At 44.0% G+C, this 14,114-nt stretch overlaps 1 protein-coding gene across 1 annotated transcript in view; it reads left to right on the forward strand.

Moving 5' to 3' along the window:
• Positions 1-14,049, forward strand: part of LOC149978965 (hexosaminidase D-like) — a 21,286-nt gene extending 7,237 nt beyond the window's left edge. The window contains exons 6-14 of the mRNA XM_090197154.1: positions 2,733-2,897; positions 3,165-3,348; positions 3,598-3,669; positions 7,279-7,483; positions 10,443-10,525; positions 11,845-11,920; positions 12,255-12,353; positions 12,513-12,602; positions 12,770-14,049. Of these exons, the coding sequence (XP_090053280.1) occupies positions 2,733-2,897; positions 3,165-3,348; positions 3,598-3,669; positions 7,279-7,483; positions 10,443-10,525; positions 11,845-11,920; positions 12,255-12,353; positions 12,513-12,602; positions 12,770-12,962 (1,167 nt within the window). The 3' untranslated portion in view covers positions 12,963-14,049. The remainder of the gene's footprint in view (positions 1-2,732; positions 2,898-3,164; positions 3,349-3,597; positions 3,670-7,278; positions 7,484-10,442; positions 10,526-11,844; positions 11,921-12,254; positions 12,354-12,512; positions 12,603-12,769) is intronic.
• Positions 14,050-14,114: the final 65 nt, after the last annotated feature.

A 14,114-nucleotide genomic window follows, 5' to 3' on the forward strand; every position in this document is an offset into this window, starting at 1 on the left:
CCTCATTTGTTCACATTGTATATAGACTTATTTTTCTACTGTATTATTGACTGTATGTTTGTTTTACTCCATGTGTATCTCTGTGTCGTTGTATGTGTCGAACTGCTTTTCTTTATCTTGGCCAGGTCGCAGTTGTAAATGAGAACTTGTTCTCAACTAGCCTACCTGGTTAAATAAAGGTCAAATAAAAAATAAAAAAATTAAATATTTCCGCAAAAGGTGGGTAAACGCCCACACAAAATAAGAAAGTTGCGTAAACAGCATTTACCCGACACTAAATGCTGCACTATTTAAACACTTGCCCTCCATCCCCCCTTCACCAAAACACGTGTAAATATTGGACTATAAGTTGTGCCTTCCTGTATTATACTTATGGTAAAATGTTTATTCTACTGAGCCATTTACTTTATGTTCGTATTCTTGTATTTTATTATTTCTTATTGTTGTTGCATTGTCCAGAAGGAACCTGCTAGTAAGCATTCCACTGGACGATGTATACTATGTGTATCCCGTACATACGACTAATAAAACTTAAACTTGAAACACTACACAGCTGGTCTGTATGCATTATACTCATATTGGTTCCTCAGTCTATTATACCTATGGTAAAATGTTTATTCTACTAAGCCATTTATTTTACATATTTACTTATTTTATTTATTTTTATTTAACTCGGCAAGTCAGTTAACTCTTGGAACTACCCATCCCGGATCCGGGAGAATTGTCATCAACTACACTAATTAGCATAGCGCAACGGCCAAATAATCTTACTAGAAAATATTCATATTCATCAAATCACAAGTGAAATATAGCGAAACACAGCTTAGCCTTTTGTTAATCACCATGTCGTCTCAGATTTTGAAATTATGTTTTACAGCCAAAGCAAGACAAGCGTTTGTGTTTATCGATAGCCTAGCATAGCATTATGTCCAGCTAGCAGCAGGAAGCTTGGTCACGAAAATCAGAAAAGCAATCAAATTAACCGTTTACCTTTGATGCTCTTCGGATGTTTTCACTGACAAGACTCCCAGTTAGACAGCAAATGTTCCTTTTGTTCCATAAAGATGATTTTTCTACCCAAAATACCTCAGTTTGTTTGTCACGTTATGTTGAGAAATCCACCGGAAATAGCGGTCACAACAACTCCGAAAAAAATCCAAATTATATCCATAATATCGACAGAAACATGGCAAACGTATTTTATAATCAAACCTCAAGGTGTTTTTCAAATATCTATTCAATAATATATCAACCGGGACAATTGGCTTTTCAGTAGGAGCGAGAGGAAAAATGACTACCTCTGTCTTTTACGCAAGAATCACTCTGAGAGCCCTCAGCTGGCTACTTATGCAATGTAGTCGTTTACGCTCATTCTTCAACATAAAGGCGTGAAACTACGTCTAAAGGCTGTAGCCACCTTAGGGAATACGTAGAAAAAGGAATCTGGTTGATATCCCGTTCAATGGCCAATCTTGGTGCATAGGAACACAACGGTTTCAAAATAAGAGGCACTTCCTGATTGGATTTTCCTCAGGGTTTCGCCTGCAATATCAGTTCTGTTATACTCACAGACAATATTTTGACAGTTTTGGAAATTTTAGAGTTTTCTATCCCAAGCTGTCAATTATATGCATATTCTAGCATCTGGTCCTGAGAAATAGGCGGTTTACTTTGGGAACGTTATTTTTCCAAAAATAAAAATAGTGCCCCCTAGTTTCAAGAGGATTTATTAAGAACAAATTCTTATTTACAATGATGGCCTTCCCCGGACGACGTTGGGCCAATTGCACGCTGCCCTATGTGATACAGCCTGGATTCGAACCAGGGTCTGTAGTGACGCTTGTCACGAACCGGCTTGAAGCCCGTAACGAAAGGGAGACAACGTGGAGATAAAGAATAACAAAATATATTTATTAACTGAAGTAAAGTAAATACAATTAACAATGGTGTGTGTTTAGTCAGTAGTGTATACATGTGATAGCGAGGGGTGTTGAAAGGTGCCAACGCAAGCAAACCAAATGGCCACAAAAATGCCACAACCAAAATCTGTCTGTGTCTGCATAGAGAGTCTCCTCAATGAATGGGGAAGAGGTGCATTTATCCTGGGACACACCCGAGCCCAGGTGTGTCCCATTTCACTGACGACCCTCCCGGCTCCGCCCACCCTATTAAGGAAAACAAGAGCAAAGAGAAAGAATTGGGCAGACAGAGTGGGAGGGTCGTCACACGCCTCTAGCACTGAGATGCAGTGCCTTAGACCGCTACGCCACTTCCATACTGTTTTATTATTTCTTATTGTTGTTGCATTGTCTAGAAGGAACCTGCTAGTAAGCATTTCATTGGATGATGTATAGTATGTGTATTCCGTTCCTTACGACTAATAAAACTTAAACTTGAAACACTACACAGCTGGTCTGTTTGTATTATACTCATATTGGTTCCTCAGTCTCTCCTGAGGCTATCATGACCTTAAATAAGCGGATCACTTGTTTCATATTCTAACCATACCAGAAAAGCAAGAATAACTATATAATCCTTGGAATGCTCATTTTCAGTCATGACTGCACTAAGTGAGACCAGAGCCATGCTAGATATCTATCTAAATATATGGTTCTGAGTGATACTATTCCATTGTATTGTGTAATGAAATTTAACCACTGTTGCCTGTGGGGTAAAAACTATGCCACAAATCTCCTCTTTAATCTGTCCTCCTCTTATTTTCCTCTTGATAGTTTGTGTTGAAGCATGAGAGGTATTTCCACCTGAGGGAGGTGAGTGCTTTCCCTAACAGTCTGAACCCCCACCACCCTGGCTCTGTGGCTCTGGTCAAGGAGATGGTCTCCCAGGTCATGGACTGTCACCCTGACGCACGCTGGTTCCACATGGGGGCTGATGAGGTTTGTGGGTGGGTGTGTGCGTGCGTGCATGATTTTGTGTGTGTGTGTACGCCGTGTGTTTGTATGTGTATGAACTAGAACACTACTAATGTATGTAATTGTATCTGTCTGTAGGACTTTCAGTTCTGCAGGATATTGAGATATGCAAATAAAGTGCAAGTAGATTGTTATAATACCAATGAGATAGGCCTACATTTTTCATACCCCCTGGTTTGTATAGTTCCATTCATAATACAGTGTGTGTGTGTGTCTCTCCATGTTCCTCAGGTAAGGGGTCTGGGAGAGAGCCAGGACTCTAAAAACTGGTTACATAGCAATAAGGGGGATGTTGGGAAAATGTTCCTGAACCATGCAGTGTCATTGGCCCGTTTCATCACAGAGAGAAGGTCAGGGGTCAGAGTGATTCTGTGGGATGACATGTTGAGGAAGATCAGCCCTGCCACTATTAAAGGTGTGATGATGAGATATCCTAGCAGTCCTATTGTACTGTGGATTGATTAAATGAATGTATGTTTTTCTAATTAGAACTGACTGACTTCAGGACACACAAGTGCTTCTATGTTATATCTTTATTTTAAAACTTTATACCATGTTTATTACAATGAATTATGCCATGTGCATTACAATGGAAATTGTTAAACCCCACTAAGTGTCTGACTAGTTGCTCTATAACTGATTGTTCATCTGTTCATACCCCTAGAGTCAGGCCTGCAGGATCTTGCTTCCCCAACAATATGGAATTATTTGAAGAAAATGGATACAGATGGTATTGGTATGTTTATGTTTTCAGCCATTAATACTTTTTTTGTAATGTTTTTTTTATTCAAAAATTCCACCCCAGATACAAACATACACATACGAACAACAATTTACAGACGCGCACAAACATTGACTAGAGTTAATCTGCCCAGATTCACATGCTCACACCCCAATCCGTAGTGCCTGCATCATTTTTTTCTCACATGGCCTTAAATTGTACCAATTTGTTTTTTTCGGTCGCCCATGCTATTTAAATAATAAATCATGAGATTTTCCATTGTGTTAATGATGGCGGATTGATTGATTCCCAAGTTTTTAGTATATGTTTTTCAAGATGAGTGATGAGAGAATTGTCCAGCCCATTGTATTGAAATACTTATAACATGCCAACTTTCTAGCTCCACCAATAACCTTTGGACTGTATAGCATTCCCAGAAAGCATTGATTATTGAGTCATATTTAGTTTTACACTTAAGACATGTATACATTCATTTATACTGGACTAAGTGTATATTTTCGTTAACTAAATTCGTTAGGTATGCTCCGACATCCCCCTCCATCTTGTGCAAACAAATAAAAAAATGAAATGTTATTAGTCACATGCGCCGAATACAACAGGTGTAGGTAGACCTTATAGTGAAATGCTTACTTACGAGCCCCTAACCAACAATGCAGTTTAAAAAAATACAGATAAGAAATAAGATAAGAAATAAAAGTAACAAGTAATTAAAGAGCAGCAGTAAAATAACAATAGTGAGATTATATACAGGGGGGTACCGGTACAGAGTCAATGTGCAGGGGCACCGGTTAGTTGAGGTAATATGTACATGTAAGTAGAGTTATTAAAGTGACTATCCATAGATGATAACAACAGAGAGTAGCAGCGGTGTAAAAGGGGGGGGGGGGGGGGGCAGTGCAAATAGTCTGGGTAACCATTTGATTAGTTGTTCAGGAGTCTTATGGCTTGGGGTGTAGAAGCTGTTTAGAAGCCTCTTGGACCTAGACTTGGCACTCCGGTACCGCTTGCCGTGCGGTAGCAGAGAGAACAGTCTATGACTAGGGTGGTTGGAGTCTTTGACAATTTTTAGGGCTTTCTTCTGACACTGCCTGGTATTGAGGTCCTGGGTGGCAGGAAGCTTGGCCCCAGTGATGTACTGGGCCGTTCGCACTACCCTCAGTAGTGCCTTGCGGTCGGAGGCCGAGCAGTTGCCATACCAGGCAGAGATGCAACCAGGATGCTCTCGATGGTGCAGCTGTAGAACCTTTTGAGGATCTGAGGACCCATGCCAAATCTTTTCAGTCTCCTGAGGGTGAATAGGTTTTGTCGTGCCCTCTTCATGACTGTCTTGGACCATGTTAGTTTGTTGGTGATGTGGACACCAAGGAACTTGAAGCTCCCAACATGCTCCACTGCAGCCCCGTCAATGAAAATGGGGGAGTACTCAGTCCTCTTTTTCCTGTATTCCACAGTCATCTCCTTTGTCTTGATCACGTTAAGGGAGAGGTTGTTGTCCTGGCACCACACGGCCAGTTCTCTGACCTCCTCCCTATAGGCTGTCTCATTGTTGTCGGTCATCAGGCCTACCACTGTTGTGTCATCTGCAAACTTAATGATGGTGTTGGAGTCGTGCCTGGCCGTGCAGTCATGAGTGAACAGGGAGTACAGGAGGGGACAGAGCACGCACCCCTGAGGGGCCCATGTGTTGAGGACGGATGTGTTGTTACCTACCCTTACCACCTGGGGCGGCCCTTCAGGAAGTCAAGGATCCAGTTGCAGAGGGAGGTGTTTAGTCCCAGGGTCCTTAGCTTATTGATGAGCTTTGAGGGCACTATGGTGTTGAACGCTGAGCTGTAGTCAATGAATAGCATTCTCACATAGGTGTTCCTTTTGTTCAGTTGGGAAAGGGCAGTGTGGAGTTCAATAGAGGTTGCATCATCTGTGGATTTGTTGGGGTGGTATTCAAATTGGAGTGGGTCTAGGGTTTCATGGATAATGGTGTTGATGTGAGCCATGACCAGCCTTTCAAAGCACTTCATGACTACAGACCTGAGTGCTACGGGTCGGTAGTCATTTAGGCAGGTTACCTTAGTGTTCTTGGGCACAGGCACTATGGTGGTCTGCTTAAAACATGTTGGTATTACAAACTCGGCCAGGGAGCCAGGGAGAGGTTGAAAATGTCAGTGAAGACACCTGCCAGTTGGTCAGCACATGCTTGCAGTACACATCCTGGTAATCCGTCTGGCCCTGTGGCCTTGTGAATGTTGACATGTTTAAAGGTCTTACTCACATCGGCTGCAGAGAGCATGATCACACAGTCTTCCGGAACAGATGGTTCTCTCATGCATGTTTCAGTGTTATTTGCCATGTAGCAGCATATAAATAATTTAGCTCGCCTGGTAGGCTTGTGTCACTGGGCAGCTCTCGGCTGTGCTTCCCTTTGCAGTCTGTAATGGTTTGCAAGCCCTGTCACATCCAACGAGCTTCAGAGCCGGTGTAGTACGACTTGATCTTAGTCCTCTCTAGGTAGATTGTGTGGTCTACAGCGTATCACAAGATACTCTACCTCAGGCGAGCAATAGCTCGAGACTTCCTTAAATATTGTTCACCAGCTGTTATTTACAAAAATACATAGTCCGCCGCCCCTTGTCTTACCAGATGCAGCTGTTCTATCCTGCCGGTACAGCGTATAACCAGCCAACTGTAAGTTGATAGTGTTGTTGTTCAGTCGCGACTCCGTAAAGCATAACATATTACAGTTTTGAATGTCAGTTCCTTTTAAGTCTTGGTTCCAACAGTTTAAAAATAATTCTAAGAGATTGTCAGTTGGATAGGCTCTCTGCAAGGTTTTCTATATCTTACCTATCATATGAACATCCATTTATGACTCAGATAAGATTCCCTCAAGGTTGCTCTGATGTCCAAAAGATTTCAAATTGAAATGTGATATGCAACTTTTAAATTGCATATATTTGAAAATATCTACATTGGTCAGTCCAAAATGGCTTTTTAATTCTGTCATGGAAATACATGTATTTCTTGTTACCAAGTCATTTACAGTTTCTATGCCTTTAGTTTTCTATGTGGACCAATTTATTGGTGAATTCTGAAAAGATATCCAAGGATTGTTCCATAGGGTTGAATTGTATGGCAGTGATATTGGTTCTTATAGAATACATTTCATTTTCTTCATATTGTTAAAGTGTTCTTAACTATGAAGTTGTCAATGTTCTTAGCTTTATCCTTTGAAAATAGACACATGAAAAGATTCTGGGGATGAGCATGTGCATCTTCAATATGAACCCATTGTTCCTCTTTAGTGAGTTCAACTATATGTCACGAGTAAAAGCCTTGGGTAGCAAGTTGATACAATTCCAATTCTGGAAGGTTAAACCACCCTCCGACTGAAAAAGATGTCACATTTTTATTTTATGAATTTTATTTGTCCATATAAAGTATGTTATGACCGAGTATACTTTTTTAAAGAATGTCTTCGGTGGGGTAATTGTTATTACCGATGACAGAGAATCTAGACCATTGTAAAACTGTTTACAGCTTTAGAATAAGAGAGGGAAAATATGATGTTTACCAATACCCCATTTTATTGTTTTTTATTTTGAACAGGAACATTGATATCTAGATACCATGAGGCCGGTTTCAAGGGTATATGGTTCGCCAGTGCATTTAAAGGGGGCACAGGTATTGACCAGCGATGGACCCCTCTTGACTATCAGCTACAGAACCATCTGTCCTGGATAAAGGTCATGAACTCTATGACCAAATACCCCTCCATAACCCTCCATGGCATCCTGCTAACAGGATGGCAGAGGTAAGACATTGATTAGGGTTGCAACATTTGTTACTTTTCCGAAATTCCAAGGTTTTCCAGAAATTGTCACGGTCGTCCTCCTCTTCGTCTGAAGAGGAGAGGCGAGAAGGATCAGAGGACCAATATGCGGCGTGGTAAGTGTCCATGGTGAATCTTTAATAAAGAAAGACTGAACACTATGCAAAAGAGTAACGAAAACAATAAACCAAATACGACCGTGAAGCTACAAAATGAGACCTGTGCTGACACAAGCCACTAACATAGACAATCACCCACAAACAGTGCAACCCAGGCTACCTAAGTATGATTCTCAATCAGAGACAACTAATGACACCTGCCTCTGATTGAGAACCATACTAGGCCGAAAACATAGAACTGCCCCAAAACATAGAAAAACAAACATAGACTGCCCACCCAACTCACGCCCTGACCATACTACATAAATACAAAACAGAAATAAAGGTCAGAACGTGACAGTACCCCCCCCCAAAGGTGCGGACTCCGGCCGCAAAACCTTGACCTATAGGGGAGGGTCTGGGTGGGCGTCTGTCCGCGGTGGCGGCTCTGGCGCGGGACGCGGACCCCACCTCATCATTGTCTTAGTCCGCCTTATTGTCCGCCTCCGTGGCTTTCTCAGCATGACCACCCCTCTCAATGACCCCACTGGACAGAGGGGCAGCTGCTCGGGACAGAGGGGCAGCTGCTCGGGACAGAGGGGCAGCTGCTCGGGACAGAGGGGCAGCTGCTCGGGACAGAGGGGCAGCTGCTCGGGACAGAGGGGCTCTGGGCAGAGGGGCTCCGGCAGCGGCGCCGGGCAGGCGGGGGGCTCCGGCAGCGGCGCCGGGCAGGCGGGGGGCTCCGGCAGCGGCGCCGGGCAGGCGGGGGGCTCCGGCAGAGGCGCCGGGCAGGCGGGGGGCTCCGGCAGAGGCGCCGGACAGGCGGGAGGCTCCGGCAGAGGCGCCGGACAGGCGGGAGGCTCCGGCAGAGGCGCCGGACAGGCGGGAGGCTCCGGCAGAGGCGCCGGACAGGCGGGAGGCTCCGGCAGAGGCGCCGGACAGGCGGGAGGCTCCGGCAGAGGCGCCGGACAGGCGGGAGGCTCCGGCAGAGGCGCCGGACAGGCGGGAGGCTCCGGCAGAGGCGCCGGACAGGCGGGAGGCTCCGGCAGAGGCGCCGGACAGGCGGGAGACTCCGGCAGAGGCGCCGGACAGGCGGGAGACTCCGGCAGAGGCGCCGGACAGGCGGGAGACTCCGGCAGAGGCGCCGGACAGGCGGGACCACCTGCAGGGAGGAGACAGAGAGACAGCCTGGTGCGTGGGGCTGCCACAGGAACCACCAGGCTGGGAAGACCTTCAGGAGGCTTGGGGTTAAGAGGAGGCACCTGAAAGACCGGGCTGTGGGGGAGCACTGGAGCTCTGGTGCGCAACCTTGGCACCACTTCCCCAGGCTGGATAACCACTCTAGCCCGGACCGTCCAGAGTGCAGGCACAGGTTGAACCGGGCTGTGGGTAAGCACGGGAGATCTAGTGCTTACTACACGCACCTCTCCCTTCGGCTCCATTCCCACAGTCGCCCGGCACGAGCGGAGCGCAGGCAGAGGACGCACTGCACCCTCCCAGCGCCCCGGAGACACAGCACGCAGAGCCGGCGCAGGATACCCTGGGCCAAAACTGCGTACCGGCGACCAGACCCGCTGAGCAGGCACCATACGCCCTGGCTCGATGCCCGCACTCGCATGACACTCTCGGGGGGCTGTCCTATAGCGCACCGGGCTATGGACACGTACTGGCGACACCGTGCGCTTAACCGCATAACACGGTGCCTGCCCAGTATCTTGCTGCTTATAATAAGCACGAGGAGTGAGCGCAGGTCTGCTACCTGGCTTAGCTCCACCCCTCGTGTGCCCCCCCCCAAAAAAAAATTGGGGCTGTCTCTCGTACCTGTCGCACTGCCGTGCTGCCTTCGCCAACCTCATTCTCCTGTAACCTTCCTTGCACTGCTCCATCGAATCCCAGGCGGGCTCCGGCACTCTCCCTGGGTCGATGGCCCATCTGTCTATCTCCTCCCAAGTTGTGTAGTCCTGTGAAGCCGGCCGCTGTTGTTGTTGCTGCCGCTGCTGCTGCTGCTGTCGTCGCTGTTTTCTACCACGCCACTTGGTCCTTGGTTGGTGGGTGATTCTGTCACGGTCGTCCTCCTCTTCGTCTGAAGAGGAGAGGCGAGAAGGATCAGAGGACCAATATGCGGCGTGGTAAGTGTCCATGGTGAATCTTTAATAAAGAAAGACTGAACACTATGCAAAAGAGTAACGAAAACAATAAACCAAATACGACCGTGAAGCTACAAAATGAGACCTGTGCTGACACAAGCCACTAACATAGACAATCACCCACAAACAAACAGTGCAACCCAGGCTACCTAAGTATGATTCTCAATCAGAGACAACTAATGACACCTGCCTCTGATTGAGAACCATACTAGGCCGAAAACATAGAACTGCCCCAAAACATAGAAAAACAAACATAGACTGCCCACCCAACTCACGCCCTGACCATACTACATAAATACAAAACAGAAATAAAGGTCAGAACGTGACAGAAATCCTGGTTGGAGGGTTCCGGATTTCATGCTTATTCCCTTCTGATTCCAGGAATCTTTCAACAGGGATTTATGGAAAACCTGGTAATTTGGGGGAAATTACCAGAATTGTGCAACCCTGACACTAATCAACCACAATTGACTCTGATACTGATGTCTTGGTAATGTTCAAAGTGTGTGTACTAAACCAGAGCATGCGGAAGATATACTGTATAAAGCATGATGTTATATAGTTGAACTAGATTAATTGACTCATAACTCATTCCGTTGGCCCATTAAACTAAATCAACAGGATGATCCTGTCTTTTACTGTGTGTCTGTGTTATGATGTGCTGCACCTAAGTGTTTGAAATATTTTACCCTCCAGGTTTGAGCACCATACCGTGTTGTGTGAACTCCTCCCAGTTGGCATTCCCTCCCTGGCTATGTGTCTACAGAGCTTAAAGCATGGTAAGTGCCAGGGGAACTGTAAAATAGTAACCTTCTCGCAGTCATAAGGACAAAGATTCATCAGGAGGCAGGCAAGTAGAGGTGCAAATTTGTGTTATTTATTCTATTTGCACAGTGCTGTTGATGATGGTGATACATGTACATGTTGATATATTTGCAAATGTCTGACTTCAAAATGTCAGTATTCAAAAAGAAAAAGCCTCCTAACAGGCAAAAACTAGCCTAAGCATAAAGGCACAGGTGGTAGAACCCTGCACAAGCATGAATTTTAAGCCCGAGCCCTACCCATGCCCGTGACGTTCAGGCCCTACCCTACCCAGGCCTGATTGCGTCTGCCAAATGTAAGGCCCGGCCCTGCCCGAAACCAGAAATCAGAAATAACTGTGAATATCCATCGCAACAGCTCCGCTTGGGCTTCTCTGCTCAATGAAGAGACATGAGACAGCAGTTAGCTGTAAGCTACAAAACTCTAGGAACATTATTATTTCCTGTGAAATGATCTCCTGGCTTATATTTGATGAGGTTGAAGCACTTCTTACACCTTGTTATGATCTTAGTCAGATATGACTGTGCTGCGCAGCAAAGCACACGCAAATGGCTCAGCTTGAAAATGATAGTGATCAGTTTAGTTATACCCAAGTCCTGCCTATACCCTAGCTATTGATGAAAAAACAGGCCCTATCCGGCCCTAACCCGATGTATAATGTCTGGTCCAGCCGGGCTTGGGTTGGGTAGCAGAGCTCTATCAGGTGGGGTCTGCTAGGCTCAGTTGCAGCCTCCCCAAACAAATCCTCAACCAGAACTCATGAGAACATATCCAAATGAACACTTAAAGGAAGAATCCACTCAACAACTATATTTTGTAAAATGCATCATATGATTCAAAACGTATCATCATCATGATGATGTGGCAAGTGACACTGCTTCTTGAAAATCCTATATCTTGAAAACCTGACTGCTGACAAAAAAACGTAGGAACTGTATCAACAGTAGAGTAATGAAAAAAATGCCAAAAGATAGTTGTTGAGTCGATTTCTTTCTTTAAATACAATAAACCAGACCTATCCTGGCACTATGTGAGCGTGGGTGCACTCAACATTTACAAGACTGAGAAACCAGACATGTGCTCCAAACAAAAGACAATAAAGCAATTGACAGAAAACTAGTGAATATAATGAAATTAACCAAAGCTTCTTACTCAGAAGTGTTGCGCAGTTTGTGAGCTCTCCAGAGAACGTGTCCACTACGGACATGAGATCGGTAAAGTATTACAGTACACCGGTCTCGTAACTAACATTATGCATGCGTCTGTTGGACAGGTGCATTTGATGAAAATGCAAAGATGGAGGCTCACCACATACTGGGCTGCAACATCAAGGTGGAGAAAGATATCTGGTTAGTAGTAGTCTCAGCTAGTAGTAGAACAGTACTATTTAATCAAATGTGAGTCAACTTCAACTGAAATACTGTTTTGTATTATGAGAAAGACCAATTGCAATTTTCTAGAGAAAGGAAAACGTACACCTGAAAATTGGTGAGGAGGTGGAACTTGGTGATTTCTCTTTTGTGTCAGAGCAAGAGTGTGTGGCTACATTCCTTTCTTAAGTCAACCTGTACTGTACCATGTCACATATGGTTTACTTGAAATGCCTTGCTTTGTGAACTTAACAAAACATATGTTGTTTGGTAAAGTGCTTGACCTTTCTCTCCTGTTTGTCTGCCTCTGTAGTGAGGGGAGTGGAGCCTTCTCAGGCTCTCAGATCTACCACATGGTGTTTTACATTCACACAAACCTGCAGAAGGAGGTGGAGGCCCTCATGAAACACTAGTAAGCATCCATCGCTTCAATTTTTATTTGTGATTCCAGAGTATGAAGAATACAGTTTAAGTAATTAGAAGCAAATAATTAATTCAGATGCAAAGAAAATACCATATATTTTTCTGATGACAATTTATTGTCTATTCGTCTGATGATTATCTCATACAGCCACATCAAAGGGGGTTTCAGTCGCTACCACAGAAAATATAATTTTGCAAATCCAAGAATTATAGGATTCTTCCAAGGTCGGCTGAAGAAGTAAGTATTGCTTTTTTAAATTCTTGATGGTTAGCCATCACCTTTCTCTTCATCATTAACGCCACAGAGACATTATCTGGATGTATGAGAGATATTCAACCACTTGGATGACAATGGAATAAAAAGTGCCTCTTCTTCGTTAGTTAAACCCTTGTCTCCTCTTCCAGACTGTTGGATAAGTGGGAGACGTACATAGAGAACTTCCGTATGGAGATGGAGGCTATCTACTTCCCAGACACAGTGGAGGAGTGGATGGAGGAGAATGTCAACGCCAACATGGATCTACTGAGAGAGAACGCCCGGGATGCCGAGCGAATCCTAAAACTGAACGGACAGCCCAAGTCACTGAAGACCTTATAGTGACTGGTCTTGTACAGTCTCCAGACCTGATGCCGTTGGGTTGTAACTTTGCACATAGTACCTGTTGATGGTATGTCTAAAGGAGTTTTTCAAGACCGTGTGACTTGACCAGGAAATACTCTGGACCATAGTTATGCTGGTGCTAGTTGTAGCCTGGAACTAGGGTCCACAATTTGGTTCTCTGGCTTTACAAGCCATTTACTGTTTGATTGTGCTGAATAGTAACGTGTCACATGGCTCATATTTACATTGCAAATCATCAGCTCTTTGTATACAGTATGGTAGCAGAATCTGCACTGAATCTGTTTCTTTGTATGTTTGTTTTCCTGTTTGTTTATTTGTAGAGGGGAGTTCTGATGAGAATGACATTATGTTATAACACTGTCTGTATTGCATTATCATTATAGGTTTCCTGTATATGTTTTTTCTAGATCCTCCCTGTTGCCACATAATGATGCAGCTAAGGGTTTTGCCAGTAACCATGGCATAATATGTTTTTACTGCTTGGAATTTTAGCATGAGGGCCTTGGATGGTCTATGAGTTATGAGCAGATATAAATTAATTATTAAGTGTATGCTTGAATATGAAGACTACAGAAAGGAACACTGATCCTGTTATGATCAAATTGCACTGTAAGATTCATGCAGTCTATATTTTACTGCAATGTTAACATGCCTTTACATGCCTTTAGAGCGTAGCTCTTTATGTTCTATTGATATGCTGCTGCACAGTCTCAGGTTAAAACACTGTCTGATTGTACAACATTGTTGAACATTGGTCATTACAAATTAATTGTGCAGTCATTACAAATTGAAGATTGTGTATTTTGCGCATATTAGTTGATTATGCTTGATTATCAAGTTTTTAACTTGATTATTGTTATTTTATTGTTAATACTTGATATTTTCTTTAAAGAGGAGCTCTGACAGTTCCCTGGATATGTAGGTTATGGTATCATATTTCAAGTTTTGGTCACCTTTGGTTTCCTTTATCATAGCCTAAAAAGTACATTGATTCATAGATTTATATGATTTGATTCTGGCATGTGAATTCTGAGAGCTTAAATAAATGGGGTTCATACGCACATTATTTATTTTCATTTCATCGCTTCGGTAAACTTGGGTACTGTTTAAAAATACCAAGTATCAAAT

The sequence above is a fragment of the Oncorhynchus mykiss genome, chromosome 13 (genome assembly GCF_057628025.1).
Source record: "Oncorhynchus mykiss isolate SJ-2025 chromosome 13, ASM5762802v1, whole genome shotgun sequence".
In the NCBI taxonomy this organism is placed as follows: Eukaryota; Metazoa; Chordata; class Actinopteri; order Salmoniformes; family Salmonidae; genus Oncorhynchus; species Oncorhynchus mykiss.